Genomic DNA, 21,452 nt, shown 5'->3' with positions numbered 1-21,452 from the left:
ACTCCCAGCTTGTACTCCCATCTGACTCCATCCTGGCCAGTCTTCCTGAGACCAGCTCTCTGTGAAATCAAGACTTCTTGGGGGCAGCTCAGCATTTAAACCTTGGGGATCTCTGTCCATACAACAGGAGTGGCAGTCATTGTCACAGGGTGGGGTTCTGGTATCTTACCCAGGCAGGTCTGGAGGTCAGCCCCGCTTATTTGTAGGACATGACCTAATCTTTCTCTGGACCTCATAATTTTGCTTTCACCCTCTCTTCCCTAATTTCTCCACACCTTGACTTCAAGAACCACCATGTCAACCTGTATCTAAAACACAATTCCTATGTGCCCCCTTGAAAGGCCATGGTCAGGGAGAAACTCTACACGTGTACTTTCTTCCAGAGGGAATAGAAGTGGATGGCAATTAGGCTGGATTAATTTTGCAAATCTTACAATGCTGGGTGCCTCTGTATCAAGGCTCCTCCTCTCTGCTGGGATGGGAGCTCCCTCCCAGAAGGTGATTGCCTTGGTAAGAAGGGACCAAGAGTGAGGAAGGACAGGGATGCACAAGGTATCTTGGGCCATCCCATAGCTTGAGTCCCTGTCTTTCGGAAGGAATGGAGACAGAGAAAGATGGGGCTAACTGACTTACCTGTCCAGATTTATCCAAGTCCCTGAAATATGTTGTAACACCTATTTAACCTCTTGCATTCTGCACAAGGTCCAAGACCATGCTCAGGGACTCACCATCAACAGAAGAAGCATGGAGGGAGATGAACAAATTAGAGTGCTGATTTGAAGGGGTTGTGATTGGCTGTGTCATGTAGGATTGAGCCCTGGGTCAACCAAGTAGAGAGGGGGAAATCCCAGCTGCACATGGCACTTAGCACAATGCGCAGAAGGGTCCCCATCTGACACTGGGGCCATGTGACTGGCAAGTGATGCCACACACTTGGAATGGGAAAGCTGGAGTTCCAACTAGCACAGGCCGTTTATCTCTGTTCAAGTTAATTAGCCCCCAGTGTTTTACCTTTTGCTTCTATGTAACAGGAATAATGACTCATAAATTAACGTCACGAGCCTGTGGGAAGATCACTCATTCATTTGTTTATCTGCTTATTCATGTCCCACACTTGGTAGTGTGTGAAACCACATATAACCTCTAATATGACATCTAAAGCTGTATTGTTCATAAGGACTTCAGCCTTGAGTCCACTGAAGGCTATGTACCTCATTTGCATTGAATAGAGTGTGACCTTACTAACACTGTTCTTACCAGTTGTGATTGACAAATCATAATTTTATATTTTAACAAGATTCCCTGTGACATTGGACCTATGTATATAATATGAAATGATTAACCTAATTAACTATTATTGTTTTATACTTTTAAAGAAACCTTGTGTGTGGGTGTGGGTATGTGTGTGTGCCCATCTGTGTGTGAAAGCATCTGCAGAGGCCAGAAGTCTTCTCTGTTGTTCTCCATATTATTGTTGTTTGGGTTTTGTTTGTTTTGTTTGAGACAGAGTTTGTTACAACCCTGGCTGGTTGGAACTCATTTGGCAGACCAGGCTAGCCTCTGCCTCCAGAATGCTGAGATTAAAGGTGTGTGCCACCACATCTGGCCTCTATATTATTTTACAAGCCAGGTTATCTCACAGAGCTTGTTGCTTCAGCTGTACTGTCTGGTGAGCAAGTCTCTGGGATCTCCCTCTCCAACACTGGAGTTGTAGAAGCACAGCTGTGCCTGGGGATCTGAACTCGGGATCTCATGCTTTCCAAGACAGCACTTTGCTCACCGAGCTATCTCCCCAAACCCCTAGGAACATTTTTATTTGATTTTTTTTCTTGAGTTCTGAAGTTCAAAGAGTTTTTGCCTCTCCAAAGATGGAGTCCTTACCCCATTTCAGCAAGGGTTTGCAGGTTTGTGTTTTGTGGGTATCTTACTTCCCCCCTCCCCATTTTCAGCCTCAGACCATGAGTTCAGGTGACCCTGGAGTGAGGGCAGTATTCCCAGAAGCATGAGAGATACTGACAATGCCTGGGAGTGTCTTGCAGGCTGGGAGAGGATGTAGAGATATTAACAAACAGTCAGACTTTCAAAGTAGAACCCAAGCCCAGCCACTGGTCGCCATGCATCTAACCTCTCCATCCATACTGGAGAACCATTCTGCTTCAGGGGTTAAGAAGGAAGTGTTATTGAGCTGAGCCTCAGGGTGGGGAAGTATTTCAGGCCTGTGAGTTGAGCAGAGCATCCATGGCTGGCTGAGTAACACGCACCATAAGGAAGCTCGAAACATCTCATGCTGGCCAGGAACACTGGTTTGGACATAGGGTTCTGTAAGGAGTAGTCTGAGGAAGGGGGCTGGGAGCGAGACTAAGACAGGACACTGAGTGACAGTGGAGGAGTTTGAACCAGTTCCTCCTTGCCCTGTGGCCCCTGCAAGCTGTAGTATAACTGGTGCTATGCACTAGGATAGATGCTTTCTTGGGATGCTGGGAGGAGACAGCCCCTGGAAGAGGGATGAGCTTCAGATGGCAAGCGTTGAACAGAGCATTGGAGGATGGAGAAGGTGAAGTGAGGGGTGGGAGAACACTGCAGCCCAGCCCCACTTACAGCTTCACTGAGGTCTCAAAGCATAGAGCTGCTGCTGGGACTCTGAGCAGCTGGGACATAGGTCCTTATCTTGCCTGAGGAACAGCCTGCCGGACCTTGTGTTTTGTTTTTAGAATCCTCCCCTATGTGCAGACAGCTTTGAGTCACCTTTGGCCCACAGTGGCTGAGATCCATGTGGGGAGCACTGGTCATTTGCTTTCCCATTAATGCATTTCATCGCTAGCCAGAAGGTGGAGTCACATGACTGAACCCTAGGGGCCAGTCCTAGCTAGCCTTGGTGATCCCCTTCTCTCCTGTCTTTTTCCCTCCTCTTTTTGCTAACTCTCCTAGGGCTTTCACCCCATCTTGGCCCACAGGTAAGTGCTACCCGCCTTCTTCCAGAGCCCCGGATTTCTGAGTCTCCCTTGCACTAGGAACTTGCTTTTCTTCTCTGAGACTTCTGAAGTCTCAGTTCAATTATCCTCTCTCATTCCTGGGCTATCTCAGGGACTCCTTCCCTAGGCCCTAAAATAATTCCAAGGATGTAGAGAACACTGAGAAGATGGACATTTGTCCAACCTGGACAGAGTGGAGGATCTGGGACAGGGCATACTCAACAGTTCCTCACCGAGGGTTCCAGATCAGGAAAAGCAGCCGTGAAGCAAGACTCCCCGGAAGGGAGATTGCTCAAAGGCAGCTTTAGAGTCCGCGTGTGACAGTGCCTCTTAGGTTTGACTGGAAAGGGCAGAACAGGAGAAGCTTCTGCCTGGCATAGTTTCAAACCAGGGATGGAGACACACTAAACTCTTAAGAATAAATCTTACCATGTGCAGAACCAGAACTCAAGCGGGGAAAGGGACAGGAAGATTTTTGGCCACAGGAACAGATGGTCTGGGTGTGAATACTGACTCTCTAGTCAGGTATGAGGACAGTTCTCAACTGACAGGAAGCAGGCCGTCTGCCTCCCGTGAGGATCCAAGGGCCTGTGAGGTACACAGGCCAACTAATCTATTTATTCACACTTTAAGAGCCTAATAAATGGTGTCACTGAAAATTAAGCAGTTGCCAACAGCAGTTAGATCAACTTCAAGCAAGAGGAGGCTGTTGGGCCTGTCTGGGATTGGGAGGTCCAGAAGGAAGGAGACTGTTTCCTAGGAACACCTGCTGTGGGTCTGTCCTCCAGCAGCTCCTGTGTGTCTCTTTGGCATTCATAACCAGTATGTGCCACAGTCCAGGCAACCAGAGTATGGCTCTACAGCCATTCCCATTTACCCATGCACAGAAAAGAAGCCTGAGGTCCTGCCCTGGGATTAGGTTTGCTATAACGAAGGCCCGATGACTTTGGGATACAGCAGGTCAGCCAATGGACTTCCACGTCCAGTACAGATGAAAAGTGACCAGATTTCTGCCAGGTCTCAGCTGGCTCTGCTGTCTTATACCTCTAAGCTTGTCTGTGAGCTGGCAGTCCTTGGCTCGACTGCTTTCATGTTAACAAATTCTTGCGGATGCTACTCAACTAGCTGTCTGCTGGGATCTGGGGAGTTAGAGATGGGCCAGGTGTGATCTGTGACCTGGAGGGGCCTCATCAGCCTAACAGATGAGCAGGGCTGGGCACCAGGTAAAGTGTGGTGGAGGATCAGGACTGGACATGTTCCTGATGCTTTGAGTGTGTGGCCCCCCTGCCTGGGAATCAGCTTTGCCATTTTAAGACCTGAGAATGAAAGTCTAGTTCTGGGGCCCTAGCATTTGGAACTCTGGCCTGTAAGTGATTGTCACTGCTACCCTGATTAGAAAACCCACTCCAGGAATGGGTCTAGGGGGTTCTAGAAGGACTTGCAAGGCCTTGGAGAACTTGGGTGATTTTGAATCCTAATGGATTCGTCTCTGACATCTGACATCTCTCTCTCACACACACATCCCACCCTACTTATAGACAAAGAGGCTACCCTACTTGTCTCACGTATGCAGACCCAGTCTATCACATAAGATGGAAGTCACAGTGCACGGCTACAGGGGTGGGACCATCACCCACCTGTCTGTTCCACCTTACCAGAAGTTTTCTTTCCACAGCAGGTGTGCTACCTTTTGCTTATCATTTAGGTTGTAGGAGTTTACACTAGTAGGATCTCCTGCATCCAGAACCCTCCCACAAACACACCTGAGAACCTTCTTAATAGAACAGAAAAGATCCAGCTTTTAGGGGTTCTTGATAATCCACATGAATCTTACACGTCAGCTCTGTGATGCTGAGACCGATGGCTGCTCAGCACCTGTCTAGTTCAGGCTTCTTCACAGCTATGGATGAATGAAGTTTGAAGTTTGGCTGCTCTCAGAACACTCAAGAACCTATCAGAGTTCTCCTGTCTAATATATATATATTTAGTCTCTCTCTCTCTCTCTCTCTCTCTCTCTATATATATATATATATATATATATACACACACACACACACACACTGGCAAAGACAACTGAGGTGTCACTTTGTGCCAGGCTTCATGCTGGCTGACAGTGATAGAAATAAATAGGGGATGGCATCTACTTGAGTTGATCAGAGTCCTTTGGGGAGCGAGAATGTCAATTGCACCAAAGTGGTGCGAGCTGGGATGGGCTTAGCACAGGCTGTTGGGAGCCAGGGAGTCTCTCCTTCTCTGTGGGTGAATGTGATCAGGGAAAGCTTGGAGGAAGTGCCATTAATGTTAAGCCTTAGAGGTCATATAGAGATTAACCAGACAGAGGGAGGAAACAGAGGTTGAGACACTAGATGCAGGAGGCCCTGCTGCAATCATAGAGTATGTATAGGCGTGCATGATGGAGATACTGAGGCATAGAGAATGGGCCTCAGTGGGTTGGACCACAAGGAGACCTTGTGTGCCGTGCTAAGGCGCTTGCAGTTGATCCCCAAGCTCTGGGGAGCTATTGAAAAGATGTTTTAAGCAGAAGAACACAAGTCATGATCAGATTCGCATGGTAAGGACGCTCACCCCGGCAGCCTGTGTGCTGTGGATTGGAGGAGCCCAAGCTGGGGGCAGACAGATCAGTCCGGATTTCGTGGGATTTTCTCTGTGGTTTTACAAATCTGAGGCTGGCAGGGATGGGTCTGGCGACATACCAGCTTAGACAGAAAGGAAAAGCTCTGAGACCATCTGCAAAGGCTTCCCCACTCAGCTGGATTCCACTGTCCTTTGCTGATGAGGACCTGTGTAACCATACCCCTATCCTCCTGGAGGTTTCTGTCCCCTTAGCTCTCAGAACTTAATCCGGAAGGCTCAGGCTGGTCTGGGCCCCCTTGGATGGTCTGCTGGGCCCCCAGCCTCCTTGCAGTCTGAAATGCTGGGCCCCAGAGCCAAAACATTGTCTTTCTTCTCACACCCAGCAGGCCGTGTCTGTGCACAGAACAGCCATTGAAACGCTGCCCTCGCCATGTTAGTTACGGCCAGCGGCTTAGTCACGCTTCCAGGGTCCTTTCTTCTGGGACAAGCCTGCCCTTGTGCTCAGAGCCCTCCTCACACAGCAGCCCAGCTCGTGGCAGCTGCAGAGCCCCCACCAACCTTAATAGCTACTTTAGAGATGCCGCCAGTGGGAACCACAGCTTAGCATTAACATGAACCTGCCTCTGTCTTAGTGAGAGGCAATGACCAACCTCCGTAGAAGCTGCTCCCAGAATATGGATCACAGCTTCACCGCATCACAGGGAGGCAGCTCACTGTGTGCGTTTATTAAGCACCTTCTGTATACACCTGCCTGTGTGGCGCACACTTGTGCTCTAGAGTAAAACCATGTTTCAGGCTGCTCTGTGTAGTAGTTGAGAAAACAGATCTGGAGAGAGACATCGGGATGTTGGCTCTTGTGTTTGCCAGCTGTGGCGTTTCAGGAAATTACTCTTCCTTTCTTCTTCTTTTTTTTAATCTGTATGGTGGGGACATTACAATATCTATCCCATTAGATTGTACAGATGAGAGTACAATGATATGACTTCATAACTCACTTTGATGAGTATGTTGGGTCACTGAGGACTCAATGGAAGCCATGGATGCTTCCTTCCTCCTCCTTATTGCCATTATCATTACTGGACCTTCATTGCCACTGTCCAAACCAGTATCATTCTCATGTCACAGATGAGGGAGCTGAAGCCCAGAGAGGTTCAGTAATTTCTCTAGTGTCACACAGCTGGCCAGCAGCAGAAGTAGGATCTGAGCTCTGTCCAGTGTTCCTGACACAGAGCTTACCCCTTTGGTAAATCAGTCATAGGGCTGGGGAGTACGCTGGCCCAGGAAGAGGGCTATGGATCCTGTTGCATCTCAATGTTCTTTCTCCACTTTTCTAGGTTCCTGAGACTGACGAGGGCCAAGAGAGCTAAAGAATGGGGGAAATGGTGACCCCTGGGCAGAAGCTACCAACAAAGAGCTTGTGGCTGCAGGAGAGAAGTGATGGTGACATTTGAAACCCACAGGGACAGATCTCACAAGTGTGCTGACAGGTGTTGAGAGCCAGGATGCTGGGATGAGGCCCTTGGAGGCCCTGGCGTCCCTCCTGCCCAGGTGCTAGGAGCCGTCCCCAGGCTCCAGCTGGGAGCCCTGCTGCCCAGGGGCATGGCCAAACCTTTCTTCAGACTCCAGAAGTTTCTCCGAAGAACACAGTTCCTGCTACTCTTCCTCACAGCCGCCTACCTGATGACCGGCAGCCTGCTGCTCCTGCAGAGAGCCAGAGTGGCCCTCCCACAGGCCCTCCGGGCTCCTGGCAGCCTGCAGGCCTTACCAGTGGCCACTGTGGAACTGGGTGTGGGTCTGCTGGATGGCAGGAGCCTTCGTGATCCCCACAGTAGCCCTGACCTACTACTTGATGTGGACACACTAAGGAGCCCTCTGGCCCGACTGCCACCTGGAATCCGCTGGCCCCGGAGGAACCGCAGCTCACTGAGGCGGCGTTGGCTCCACCACCTCACTAGTGACCCGAAGGGGCCACCCACCCTGGGCCCGGAGGCCTCTGGACCAGCCAACCATAACCGAGGTAGGTTTTCTGCTGCCGCCACAAGCCCTGCTCAGGGTTATATGTATTGTCCTTTTTCTTGTCCCTGTGGTAGCTGAGGGGTGTGATATTGTCCCCCAGAGCTGTGACTTTGATCTTGGTTCAGACGCAGCTTCCTGGGTGACTTTGATTATGTCACTTGTCTCTGGGTCCTCTCAGGTCGAGACAGAGACATTGACCCCAGGATTATTATGCAAATGTATTGAGGTGGCTTGGAGCAGTGTATCACGGGATGCCAAGGGTGGTCCCAGAACGGCAGCAGCTGCTGCCTGTGGGAACTGGTGTCCGTACAGTCCCAGGTCCTTACACATTTAACAAAGCAGAATCTTCTACTTTGGTTGCCGCCAGCAGTCCCTGTATCTACTCTCTGAGTCAGGGGTTCTCAACCCTCCTACTGCTGTGACCTTTAAAACAGTTCCTCCTGGTATGGTGATCCCCGACCACAAAATTGCTTCATTGCTACTTCATGACTATAATTTTGAAACTTTTATCAAGAGTAATGTAAATATCTGATAGGCAGGGTATCTGATATGTGACCCCTGTGAAAGAGTCATTCAACCCCCGAAGGAGTCTCGACCCACAGGTTGCAAACCACTGCTCTGGGTCATCCTGGTGTACTCCTAAGACAGGAACCACTAGGCAAGGGTACATCATGAGTTACTTCGCCTTCTAACTGAAAGCTATTATGTAGCAAAAATGTCTCGTCTGTCCAATGCTCTTCTGCTATGAAGCTCCTGTGTCCGATCCTCACTTCTCAGTTCACAGGGAAGATACTGAGGTGCAGAAAAACTAATTGAATGGCCAAGATCATTCTCACGTTTGGGGTCTCTAGAACCTAACCTTGAAGCCAGAACGCAGATGTGGAGCAGATCTGGCCGGTGACCCCAGGAAACCCTGGCTGGGGAGTAGCAGGGAGACCAGGAAGGAAGGCAGCCTGGAGAGGTGCACCATGGAGCAGGAGCAGGCTGAGGGAGCCTGTGTGAGTGGGAGGGGGATGGAGGCAAAACAGAACATACATCTCAGGGCGCCCTGGAGTGGCAGGCCTGGAGGTAGGTGGTAATGGGATCTGTCTTCGTACTGCTGGGACTCCCAAGTCAAGATGGTCTACCCTGGCCTGGTGCCCTTTGCACTGAGTTCTGTAGATTCTCTCTGCAGGGCCAGGGAACATGCTGGGTGCCAGGGAGCACACAGTACATGTTAAAGTTGCGCCTGGGTGGCTGAACTCAGTCTTCTCTGATCATCTTCTCACCAACTTATTTGGTCCTGTGCCCTATCATTAGAGGAGGTGGTGCTCCTGTCCCTAAACTAAAGTGCATGGTTTACTAAACGGGGTATCAAGCATAGTCGATAGAGCGCCTGTCATAAGCATAGTGCATAGTGTACTTAGCATAGAGTACTAAGCATAGCAATACAGCACTAAGCATTATAGCCCACAGACTACTAAGCATAGTGTACAGAGTTCTTAGCCTAGAGGGCTAAGTAGAAGACTATAGGAAATGAAGCAAGTGGCGCATCAGACCTAGGGTAGGGAAGGCATAAGAGAAAGTACCGAGCTTAAGATTTTGGGATTGATTGGTTGGTTGACTGACTGATGGATTGATTGGCTGATCTGTGTGCTGCTGGAATTCAGATCCCAGGCCTTGGGATACTAGGCACATCCTCCACAGTTGAGTCACATGCCCAATCCTTGATTTATTCTGAGAATAATGAACCCTAGCTTCTCTTACCTTGGGGAAATGACTCAGTGGGCCCAACAAAGGAAAGACTAGAAGGCTGTGGGTTCTTGTTTGCAGGGAAGGATGCATTTCAGACCAGACATCATCCAGCAGATTTTCCTCACAGTGAGTTCTTTAGCATGGCCTATATGTAATGAGACAAAGGAATTGATGATATAGCTCATTTTATATGTGTGTGCCTTCTGTAATCTCTCCAATACACCAAGAAACTAGGTCTCTAAGCAGACATTACTAGGGTAATTAACTTAGACTAAAGTGCCAATGACCAGGAGAAGGCCCATGGGTTTCCTGAGAGGAAGTTTTGTGAAGTGCATCCTTGCTGAAGACAGAGCTGAATTCCTTGCTTGCTATTGCCACTTCATGGCTCTATGACCGTGGACAAATTGACCTAGATGGAGTCTTCCCTTCATTTCTCTCTATCCTCATTTATTGAAGACCATTAGTCTTCAGTATGTGTTCACTATGCATTAGTCCCTGTATGTGTTTTGCACTGGACCCTTGAGTGCTCTGTCTGGGGGTAGAGTCAGTTATGTTTCCAGATAACTACTGCACAGACTGTCTGAAGGATGATTAAGGCATGGCATGGAACTTGAGGTAAAGAAGACCTCTTATAGCTGGTCTTCAGAGAAGGTGATAAAGTGGTCTGGTAATCTAGTTCTGGCCATACATATATTATGTCCAAGAGAACCATTTAGTTACCTCCAGAGATACAGTAGTGAAGGAAGGGCTCCTAGAAAAGCAGGAGAAATCACAGTTAGATGTAAGCAGGACAGTAATCAACTGCTTTCCAACAATATGATTTGGGGTATGTATAAAAATACCTATTGATTCTCCTTACCTGTTGATAGCACCTGTCCGTGGTTTCTGGAGTACCCCAGTTACCAAACAAATAAAGGGTTAACTCTGGCTACACTGTTGTACAGTGCAGCATCCAAGGTCCAGGCCCAGGGCTTGGCAGTGAGGACTTTGAATAGTCAATGGGCACTATCACTTCATGGGAGATTAAATATTTTTACTCTTCTTCAGGATTTTAAAGATAAAGTTGGTCTCCCTACAGACTCTAAAAGAGCAGCGTCTGAGGGAGATGTGATGACATGCTGGAAGTCTTCAGAGAACCTAGAGGAAGGCAGAACACTAGCCTTGGAACCCCTGCACCTTTCTCTTAGGGAACTCTATGGTCCTGCATGGTCAAGCAACCTCCTTGGTCTAGAGAGAGCGGCCCACAGTGTAGCCCTAGACCAGCTGCTAGGACTGCAGACAAAGCGAGCATCTCTTTGCAGCCCGGGCATCCCGCCATCCCCTGAAAGGGATCCTGCAAGCCACGGAAGCTGCAGGAGTCTCCATCAATCACTGCGCATTTCATTATACCTTGGACAACATCCATAATGGAATAAAATGTCAGTAAGTTTACTAGGGAAAAAATAGTAACTTCTCCATAGCCAGTTTGTTTTTTATTGATAGTAATTTCCAAAGACATTCCAATATCTCCAAAGCCATCGTTAATAGCCTCACGACTTGTCCATTCTGATGTGCAAATGAACAGATGCAGAGTCACAGGCGGTAATGCATCGCCTTCGTTTCAGCCCAAAGTAATAAATCCACCTCCGGAGCGTCCCAGCCCCAGCGCATCCCTGGAAAGTTCTTGCTTTTCTGTACATTCTTGCCTCTGTCAGGGATTTAGAAAAGTCATTTGTTATGTTAAGTGACAAAAGGCTCCTCTACTCCCCCACAACCCAGAGGGGCCATCTGTGTCTCAAGCCCTGGCTGCACCCCAAGATGGGGGCTGCTGGATGCTGGGGTGGGGTGGGGGCTTTCTCTCCATGCTGGTCAGACACAGATGCTGGGTACTCAGCCACTTCTTTCAGCCTGGCTGTTGAAACCATTGCTTTCCTCTCTTCTATTAATGTGCTAATTATTCAGCTAATATTTACTGCTCTATTGTCCTACTAGGTCCCAGGTTAGAATATAGGATCAGAATAATAATAGATGTTATTTATTTGAACATCTGTTATGTATGGAGCATCATTGTTTGTAGATGTCCATCTGTCGTCTTGTTTAATTTAATCTTCAAAGAGCCTACTGATGTAAGCAGTGCTCTCACCTCTTCAACAATGAAGGAAGGATGTGAGTTCCAGGGATTGTAAAGTAACGGAGAGTTCTTCATTATTAAAAAAATGAACTGTTAAACATAAAACAGCCACTCCTGGTACCTGACACTCCCAGCCTTTTGTTCCATGTTGGACATGCAATATCTTGTGGAATTCTCACAACTACCAGCTTCTGGAATTGGTACCGTGTCTCCGTTTTATAGATGGGGAGCCTGCATCTTAGAGAGAGGGACCTGCACAACTCAGGTCATACAGCCCTGTCCTGGAGAAGCAGGAATTTGAACCTCCACCATTCCATTCTCAGAAATGGGGATGCTCCATCCCAGCTTTGGCAAGTCTTGACCAGGTGCCTTTTGAGCTTTGTGCCTCCTTGTGTTCAGAATGTTTAGTTGTAAGCTATAATGGGCTTTTCTTTCTGTATCAACCAACGCATGGGAAATTTCTCAGACACTGCTTTTCTTTTGCAAAGTTGATGGGCAGAGAATAATTGATGTCCACTCCTCTCGGCGGGTTTTTTCTGCAGCCATATATAATGGATTCATGGGTATTGAGGCTCATGGGAGAGAGAGAGAGGAGAAAGAGAGAGAGGGGGAGGGAGAGGGAGAGGGAGAGGGAGAGGGAGAGGGAGAGAGAGAGAGAGAGAGAGAGAGAGAGAGAGAGAGAGAGAGAGAGTACAGAGGCCAGGGAAACAGTCCCCCACCTGAGAGCAGGTGACCTAAGGAGGCCTGGAGTTTAGAAGGGACCATATGGAAGGTGACTGTTGGCTTCCTCTTACTGGCAGTCTCCTGCCCTGAGATTCCCTGGAGCCCTCTGTGGTGTCGCTTCTGGTTCTCTTGATTGTTATCTGCTCTAGGAATTTCGACCCCTGAGACTCAGATCTGGTGTGGCCAGCTGGTCCACCCTCCTTGTGCAGAGGCTCCTCTGCTCTTACACCCAAGGCCTTGGGACTAACAATATAGTTTGGTTTGTAGGAGCTGTGACCCATTGTTTCCAGCTAGGTGATAACAATGACATTGTGTCTAACCCTGATGAGTCACTTGGGGTAAAGATATTGTCCCTACCCTCTAGGAAGCTTCAGGTTTAGAAGATTTTTAACAGCAATTTGGAGGCTGGGATTTGGCTAACAATTTCAGTCATTAGCTTGCTTGTATTTTTAAGACAACATTTTAGAGTCCTGAGACCCTGGAGAGAGCTGAAGTGATAGGGGAAGGATCCTGGCCTTAGGATAGATGAAAAGCTCTGGCTAGATGGGAGGAGGGAACTGATCCAGAGCAAAGGTGTGCATGTATCCACCTGACAGTTGGGGAGACTGAGGCATGACAATTGACATGATTCAGCAAAGTAGCTTTTACTATAGAGGCACTCACAGACAGAAGAGCTCCCCCCCCCCCTTCAGAAATAAATGCTGTGGCGGTCTTCCCCTTGCTCTGCAGCAGAAGCCACTATTCCTTCTGAGGAATCATGACCTCGTTCTTCTCTAGCCAGCCCTGTGAAGCCATGAGGCTGCTAGAGAGTCTGATCCGTGTTCCTGGCGCACACTCTGGGTACCAATTCAGAGGTGCTGAGCAGCAGAGCACAGTCTCAGGCTGTGCACAGCATCAGCACAGGTGTCCTATCCAGTTCCCAACATCACAGTTGTAGATGTGCCTTCCCAGTTCGCAGACCATGAGAGAGTGTGTTTGCAAATTCCCAAATGCCATTTCTTCAAAACAGTGATGCGTGTGGTGTGACATTTACACTCTTGGGGCTGTGCTTGCATTCTCCAAGTTTCTCCACAAGTCTGGGAGGCATCTTCTTTCTGTCTGTGACAGGAAGGGCTACCAGCAGCTCCCACTGGTGTCTGCATGCTTGGATCAGTAGTGACACTGCCCTCTGGACTCATTCCACACACAGTGTCTCTGACTGGAGAAGTGCTGAGGGGATAGCAGAGGGCTTCATGGTCACTTGGCTGCATCAGTTCCCACGTGGACACCTGCCTCAAAACTGGCAGACTCTGTTTAGCCGTGCTAGAAAAACAAGGCAGATTTGTTTTAAAGAGTCCCCTGCTTATGGAAACTCTTAGGTTAACTAATTCCACACTTCCCCTGGATTCCAAGTTCCCTGTAGCTCATGTGCAAATGAGACCAAGTGTCTTAGGACTACAGTAGAGGCAGAGGCCTCCCTGTGCCTAGCAAGAGAAGGGAGGGTGACTTCATTAAGCCAATGTTCCAAGGACTCAAGTGTATAAAAATGCCAACTACCCTGATCTGATCATTCCACACATGAATTGAATCATCACACTGTACCCCACCAATACACACAATGAATAATAAATTCTTTTTGAAAACTTAGATCCAAGCACAGGAAAGAGGGGTGTTGAAAAAAAAAAGCTGCAGTTAAGCTGACTCTGGGTTCCTGGCACTACCTCTGGGTGCACAGTAGGCTGTTAACTATATACACAGTAGGCCATTAACTGAGCAAAGGAGCAAAGAGCTGCCCAGCTGCCCACTTGGCTCTTATACTGAGTGGAAGTAGTAGAAAAGCCTGCATCTCCTCCACTTTCTGGAGAAGTGCGTGGTCCAGGCAGGGCTGGAGATTCCAGCTTTCCCCCACTGATGGCAGGTGGGCAGACTTTCCCAGGGATGGAAGCCCATGGTTGGCACCCTCCCTGACTCCTGGGCCTATAATCTCAGCTGTCTTCCTCCTTGCAGGCAATTACCTGGGATGCTTCAGTGAGGAGGGCCAGGAGAGAACCCTGAAGGGGGCAGTGTTTTACGACTTGAGAAAGATGACGGTGTCCCACTGCCAGGATGCCTGTGCTGAGCGGTGAGTATTGAGCTGAGCTGTTGAGTGCACTGGGATGACGTTAGAAGGCAGTCTCAGAACCAAGGGACATCACGGTTGCTGGTTGGCCATTACGCTTCCATTCTTCAGACTCTGATTTCCAGGAGAATGTGCAGCAGCATGCTCGCAGCTATCCCGGCTTCCATCCCTGCTCTGCTAGGGACAAGCCCTGTGATCCATGGGAGGTCTTTGAACAGGCCTATTCCTACTTAAGGAAACTGAGGCTCAGAGGGAGCAAGTGATGGCATCTACCATCTCATCCTGTAGAGAGACAGCAGCCGGATGAGACTTTGTTACTCTGTGGTTTTCACTCTGGGCTCTTCCCATGGTCCAGTTTCTGTGGCTGTGGCCCTGTATGATACTCCATAGGTTCTGTTTCCTATGCTGTTCTATTATACTGTGGGTAAGGAGGAGAAGGAGAAGGGGGTTGCCACCAGGGCCCCACAGTATCACAACAGTATCATCTGTTGTGTGAGCTTCAGGCCAGTGCTGTGCTGGCACTGAGCATGCTTAGATCTCCGCCTGTGATCTGTGTTTAGGCAGCTTGAGGTCATCTGTGTGAGTTTTTACACCTTAGCAATGGGCAAAGCACTGCACTTCTGAGCTCTGCACACCTACTGAGAACCACGGTCCCACATATCACCGTGTGATCCTTTGTAACTGGAGGCCATAGATGAAGCTGAAATCCATTCTCTAAGCTGAGAAGTTAGATCAGTGACTATCAGCTAAATAGTTTATTCTAAAGAAAACATTATTCCCTACACTTCAATGACCTTTAACGCTGGGTGGAGTTTGATTCCCTAGGCCAGTGGTTCTCAACCTTCCTACTGCTGTGAACCTTTAATATAATTCCTCATGTTGTGGTGAGCCCCCCCACAACCATAAAATTATATCATTGCTACTTCATAACTGAAATTTTGCTACTGTTATGAATTGTGATATAAATATCTGATATATAGGATACTTGTTATGCAATCCCCATAAAAGGCTTGTTTGACCCCAAAAGGGGTTACAACCCACAGATTGAGAACCGCTGCTCTAGGCCATACTGATGGCCATGCCCCTGTCTACTCACCCAGACCTCATCTCAGCTTCAAGTCCATCCCTACGACCCAGCTGCCATCCCTTGACTCTGACCTCTCCATAGTTTGGTCTCCAGCCTTAGCTTTGAGCCCAGCTTGGATTCACTTACACTCGGTGTCCCTGCAGGTCCTATGTCTATGCTGGCTTGGAGGCTGGTGCAGAGTGCTACTGTGGGAACAGGCTGCCGGCCACACGTGTCAGCCTAAAGGAGTGCAATCAGGAGTGCAAGGGGGAGAAAGGCTCCGTGTGTGGGGCTGTTCGCCGGCTCTCCGTGTACAGCGTGGGGCTGCAGCAGCCAGGCTCCAAGAAGCGTGAGTGTGCCAGCCTTACCTCAATGTTCCATTCACCTAGCCCACACCCCATAGGCCAGAATCTGTTCCCTTTTTCCCTGTCACCCACACCTGACTGTCCCCTTGCATGCTGCAGACAGAGAGTGAAGGCTGTCCAAACCTGACTGCCTGGCTTCATGACTAGGCACCTTCCCTTGTCCTTTGCAGAACTGAAGGCGAAGGCTAGGCTTGCTGTGCGGCTGCAGAGGGCTCGCTTCACTTCTCTTCTTTGGGTTCCAGTCTTTTCTCTAACTCCTCTGGATAGAGCTAGACCTCTAGCAATAGGGTAGTAGACTGGACCATCTGAAACTGGTTTGAGGAGACAGAAGACTTGAGAGTGTCTAACGACAGCTCTGCATTTGCGAATAATTGGGGGTTCATCTGTCTGGATCTGCAAGCTCAACACAAAAGTTAGTTCTGGGGTTTGGGAGGTTCTCAGAGGAGCAAATCTCTCTCAGGAGAGCTGTGCCAACAAACATCGAGGGTTTTCACGATAAATTCTCACCAGAGATGAACGTATAATTCAAAATTACACAACTTGAGAAGAACTAGCCCAGTCCTGAGGACCATGGTGGGCCACAGCCACTGTGAATAGGGCCAGAGTCCAGGGACAGTGACTCATTCCTGACTGCTGTTCAGGTGCTTCCTGCCTCCAGCAGATGTAACCTGGGAGCCAAGAGGGTTAGATGAGGCAGCGTCCTGGAGTGAAGGCACTGACTGTATATACGAGGTCAAGGATTTGCTAGTGAAAATATTAACTCAACAGAAACCTACTGGTATCTAGCATGTGACAGACATGAGGTTTACCCTGTCACTTGGACACCCGCACAGGCTTCCTGAGGACTGGACTGGCTTATGCTAGCTTCTCAGATCTTTCATTTCTTTGACTTCAAATGATTAGCCTGGTCCCTGATCCCTCACACCCGAGCCGCAGCAGGACCAGGCCTGAGGTAGACTCTGGGCCACCCTAACAGCTTCCCACTCTGCTCAGTCACTAACTTGTAGACAGCTGTTTTGCCTCCAACTGGCTGAGGGACAGATGGTCTGGTCATCGAGGCCAGCCGTTGGTCTTGAGTGGGCCGGAACTGCTGTCTTGGTTCACGTTGGCAGTGGTGTAGATGCTGTTTCTGCAGCCAGCTGTGTGGCTGACCTTTGCATTCTGCTCCCCTCTCCAGGAGCTCTGCTAACAGGCTGTCAGAGGTGATCAGGTGACCACCCTTTGTAAACTGCAGCTTTGCAGCTGCTAGGACATACTCACAAGCATTCCTTTACCTTCCAGTTGGGATCAGTCTCAGTCCTCACACCTTAGCTTCCATGGACAGTATTCTTCTGCCCTAAATGACCCCAAGGCTCTCACCTAGGGACATAGAGCTGGGGCTATAAAATAGTTTACACTTAATGGCCGTATCCATGTCCCGCCACCCTGCCATGGCCTAGACTCACTGGGACACTTGTTACTCTCCTTCTCTGTGCTCTGCCTGCCCTGATGGCCCTCCCTTCCCACATGCCTCTCAATGTCTGTCCCATGCCAGTGGTTTAGCTCTGTGGCCTAAACAAAGTCGTTGTTCTTTGTGGCCTGACCTTGGCACAGGATGGTACAGAGTCTCGGGAGCAGGATGCTGTTGCTCTTGCCTGGTACACCAGTCCTGAGCAGGTGTGTGAATATGAGGAGATACAGCTGTTAGCAGCTGGCACTGGGATACACAGTGTCTCCATAACAGTCCTCAGAGATTTAAAGATATAGGTGAGGAAGGATCCTTTAGTCTGTGACACAGGGCTAGTGACAGGCTGAATAGCCCAGGTTCTGAAGACTCAAAGCTAGCCGTCTTCTCTGCAACAAGTGGCCTTCCTAATTCTATGTACTGATTCCCAAACCCCTGGTTCTGTGGTCAATCAAGATGGGCTTCCATGTTCAGATCTTACCTACACTTAAATGTTTATAAGGAAAAATCATTCCCACACTGAATAATAATTCCTGAACTTCCAAGGCTGGGAAGAGTTTGTGCTGCTGACTAGGAGATGTGACAGGTAGAACAAGTTTAAGAGAAGATCCCAAGCCTCAGGAGACCTTATATGAAGAGGAGGCGTGGGATGAGAATCAGATGCCATCTCAAGAAACTTATCCCCAAACAGTTGGTGCTGGAACATTCCAGAAGGTTTGCTCAGTACCAAGGGAACCAAAGAGCCAGCTGAGCTTTTCCACCAGAAGGTTGAAGAACAACTTGGCAAGAAGATTCCTTTGTGACACAGGATTGCAGAGAGTATTCCTAGAATCCAGGCAGGAGTTCGAGGTGGGAGTGGGGGCAGCCATGCAGGGAGGCCCAGGAGGGCTCTGTCTGCTGCAGCACAGCAAGAGGCAACGGGCAGTCCAGATACACAGCTCCACTTTTTTCTTCACGCATATTCTCATGAGTCCTAGGACTTTCCAGACTATCAGCCTGTCGGATCACCTACTGTGGAAGCTAGCATGAAGTAAAATGCAAAATGAAGGAAAGAAAAACAGCTACTTAACCCTGCCCTCACCCCTGCAACCAGAGATATGGTAGGAAAAGCATCCCCTTAATTCAGCATTACAGCCACGTGGCCTTGGTCAGACAGAGACCCTGGTGATCATGGTTCCCATGTGGGTTTTTCTCAGAGGCTTGCTCAATCCCATTCGAACCCTTTACACTCCTCTTTCTTGTGTGATCTCTGCCCCTCTTGAGTATAGTCACATGGGTTGCAAGACCCAAAGCCAAGCACAGATGCCACCTCTCATCAACACCCTATTTCCTTCCCTGCAGGGCGTACTGCCACCTACCGAGGGTGCTTCCCACTGCCGGAAAACATCACCCACACCTTCTCCTCCTCCATGACACAGGCCAACATGACTGTGGAGACATGTTCTGGATTTTGTTCCCAGAAAGTAAGAACTATTAACGTTGCGTGATACTTCAGTTATACCGTGTGCATGGTGGTCTTCAGAGTAGGGGCAGGGCCCATGCTGGACCACACACATCCACTCTGATAGCCCAGGTGGGAGACAATGAGTAGGGAACAGGGCCAGGACACATATGTAGTGTCACACAGGGTGTTCGCTGTTTCTCAGTAGCACACACTGTGGTGTGAGGCTGGATAAGGAAGGTTGCAAAGCTGGAAAGAACGTGTCTGTGTGGTTTTCTGCACAAGCTCTTGGCACAAGTGTCACATGTTGAATTGACCTTATTTGAACTCCAGGAGATGCCAGCTCAACCCTTAGGGACAGCTGATGGATTTTTCTATTGTCTGTGCTGAGGGCTGCAGCTGACTGCAGGGGCCGTACCACTCCGGTGGTGGTCTAATCCAGGCATCAGAATGCAGTGGAACTCGGCTGGGTCTAGGCTGGTCAGGGCACCACGGTCCCCACTCTGTGTTCTCACTCTGTGGCAGGATGAGGAGTTGTCAAAAGCAGGTGGGAATTGCAAAGTTCAAAGTCAGGAGTGTGTGAGGCGTGGTAGGGAGCTCTGTGTCCACAGAGCCCAGAGGATTCAGTCATCTCCAAACTATGATGGATGCTGTGTTTTTGCAAGTGACTGTAGGTGACACTGGGAGCTAGGGCTGATTCAGTTGTGCAGGGGCCCAGGAGCCTCGATGCTTCTGTGGGTTTTGACAGTGTGACAGAACAGAGCTAAGGGGAGGAGAGGGCATTGCCTATAATGACCATGACAGTGACTGAACAGAAACCGCCATTTACTGATTGTACATACCATGCTTGGCACGACTTTAAGCACTTTACCTGTGTTAACTCATTCCACCTTCCTAAGACCTAGTGGGATGGGTGTGGTGATGATCTGTGTTTGGCAGGTGAAGAAACTGAGGCAGCTAAGGCAGAGCACTCAAGCTGCCTGCAGGGGCTCAGGTAGTAGTGGTAGAGCTGGGACTTGACAGCTGTGTGGCCCAGTGTGTGTGTGGGGCTGGGGGGTGCAGCTGCAGCAGGGGCAGCTGCAGTGAACTGAAGTGGTCACATTCTCTCACCCCGCACCCCTGCAACCTCACTGGGTGCTGCCCTCTTCCTGCTTCCTCAGCTCTCTGGAAATGCTTCCCTTGCAAGGTGGAGAGGAACAAAGCTTTTATAGCCTGTCTCCTCTTTCCTGAGTACACCACTGACGTACTTCTGTTTTGTGTTGCCAGCATTTTCAAAGCCACTGCCATCAGGAGTCCATAGGTCACAGTACAGTCACCCCAGAAGTCAGTTTATGCATCTAGCCTAGGAAACCACTTTCTCTTCTGGTATTCATGGTGGGAACAGAATTCAGTGAGGGAGGGAATAAGGACACCCACACAACTGCCAGACCTGTCTGCAGCTAGAAGAAAATAATGCCCCTAAAATGTTGAGCCATTCCCCCAGAGGATCCCTAACCCCAGCTTCCTCCAGAATGTAGAATGCCACTGGGTTAGAGCAGGAGGAAAGCAGAGCCTTGGCTTCTTTGGAGGGGCCAGGGGCTTTCCAGAGATGATCTGCTTTAATCTTCTCAGCAAGGGACCTCCTCACCTCCCTGGTAGCTGTGGGAGGCAGCTTAGGTTTGCCAGGGATAAGCTTGTATGCAGACACAGCTAGGACTGAATCCACCATCTGTGCTCTTACACACCACAGCCTCTCCTTGCCACAGAAGGTGGAGAGATGACTAAAACAACTGGAAAAGGGGAAAGTTCAGTCACCGTGACTGCAGGCTTGAACACTCCGGGGTTAGCTTGAGTAACTTGTTTGTGTAGGACACAGGAAAGAGATGCCAAGGCAAGTGGGCACTCTCCTGCCTTGCTTCCACCCAGCCTGCTCCCTGGGAGGCAGCTCTTTGCCCTGGCTTCCCACAGCCACTTCCAGAAACTGAATATTCAAACAGTTGCATCCTAGACTGGTCTATTACAAACCCCAGGGCTGCTGGTCACACAGTGCCTGCTCTCTGCTGAACTGGCCCTGGTCTACCCCACCATCCCATAGAGATCATTCCATATGGGTGTAGAAAGTGAACTCCAGTCTTTCCCAGCCTCACAGATGTCCTATAATTTATTTAACCAAACCCCTACTGTTCAGCTTTTAGATTGTGTCTAGTCGTTTGCTTTTACAAACAGTGCTGCAAAGACTATGTTTAGGTCATTTTGTATGAGTGAATCTGTAAGAAAAAAAAAAAACAAAAAAACAAAAAACCAAAACACTCTCCCAGGCAATGCTGGGTTCAGGAGGTAGCGTTGTTATTCAGTCTCAGCTGCCAGATTGCCCTTGGCAAAGGTTGTACTAACTTTACACCTCTTCCGGAGATGTGGGAGGGGACATCGCCTCTCTTGGAGGGTTCTCCTTCTTTAGGGAGGGGTGTCCTAGGAGAGTGTTCCAGTATTCTGGTTGTGTCTCCCCCTGGGCAGCCCTCTACAACCCAGAGAGCCCTGTCTGGTGGTTACAGACAATAATTTAAAGATGAGAGACTCCTTGCTATTTTCAGCTCTCCTTCATATTTGTTTGCACAAATCCACATCGCTACACTTTTACAGTGAAGTGTGCCAGAAGATCCCCGCAGGCTCCCGGCATCATAAGCCGTTTTGCACCTTAGCACCTTGTCTAACTCCCCTGCAGATGCATCTCAAGGGCGAGTTACTGGCTTAGCTCTAGCGTTTACAGCAGGCATGGCTTATCAGAGCCACATGGAAACGGGGCCTGAGGTTCTCAGACGTGGCCCTGTCCTTAGAGCATCGTCAGGCGTGGGAATCAGTCCACTCATCTCTTGCCCCAGCCCCCAGTCAGAGAGAGCAGGAAGGGACAT

General features: G+C 49.3%; 1 protein-coding gene across 3 annotated transcripts in view; it reads left to right on the top strand.

Annotated features, from left to right (window-relative positions):
* Positions 1–21,452, top strand: part of Wscd1 (WSC domain containing 1) — a 39,152-nt gene that overhangs the window by 3,032 nt on the left and 14,668 nt on the right. For all 3 annotated transcript variants that reach the window (XM_076936402.1, XM_034507632.1, XM_034507633.1), the window contains exons 2-5: positions 6,902–7,584; positions 14,137–14,251; positions 15,479–15,663; positions 18,465–18,586. In XM_076936402.1, the coding sequence (XP_076792517.1) occupies positions 7,167–7,584; positions 14,137–14,251; positions 15,479–15,663; positions 18,465–18,586 (840 nt within the window). In that variant the 5' untranslated portion in view covers positions 6,902–7,166. The remainder of the gene's footprint in view (positions 1–6,901; positions 7,585–14,136; positions 14,252–15,478; positions 15,664–18,464; positions 18,587–21,452) is intronic.

The sequence above is a fragment of the Arvicanthis niloticus genome, chromosome 6 (genome assembly GCF_011762505.2).
Source record: "Arvicanthis niloticus isolate mArvNil1 chromosome 6, mArvNil1.pat.X, whole genome shotgun sequence".
Classification (NCBI taxonomy): domain Eukaryota; kingdom Metazoa; phylum Chordata; class Mammalia; order Rodentia; family Muridae; genus Arvicanthis; species Arvicanthis niloticus.
The sequence above is the reverse complement of the archived record's forward strand: the minus strand, read 5'-3'. Positions and strand labels throughout refer to the sequence as shown.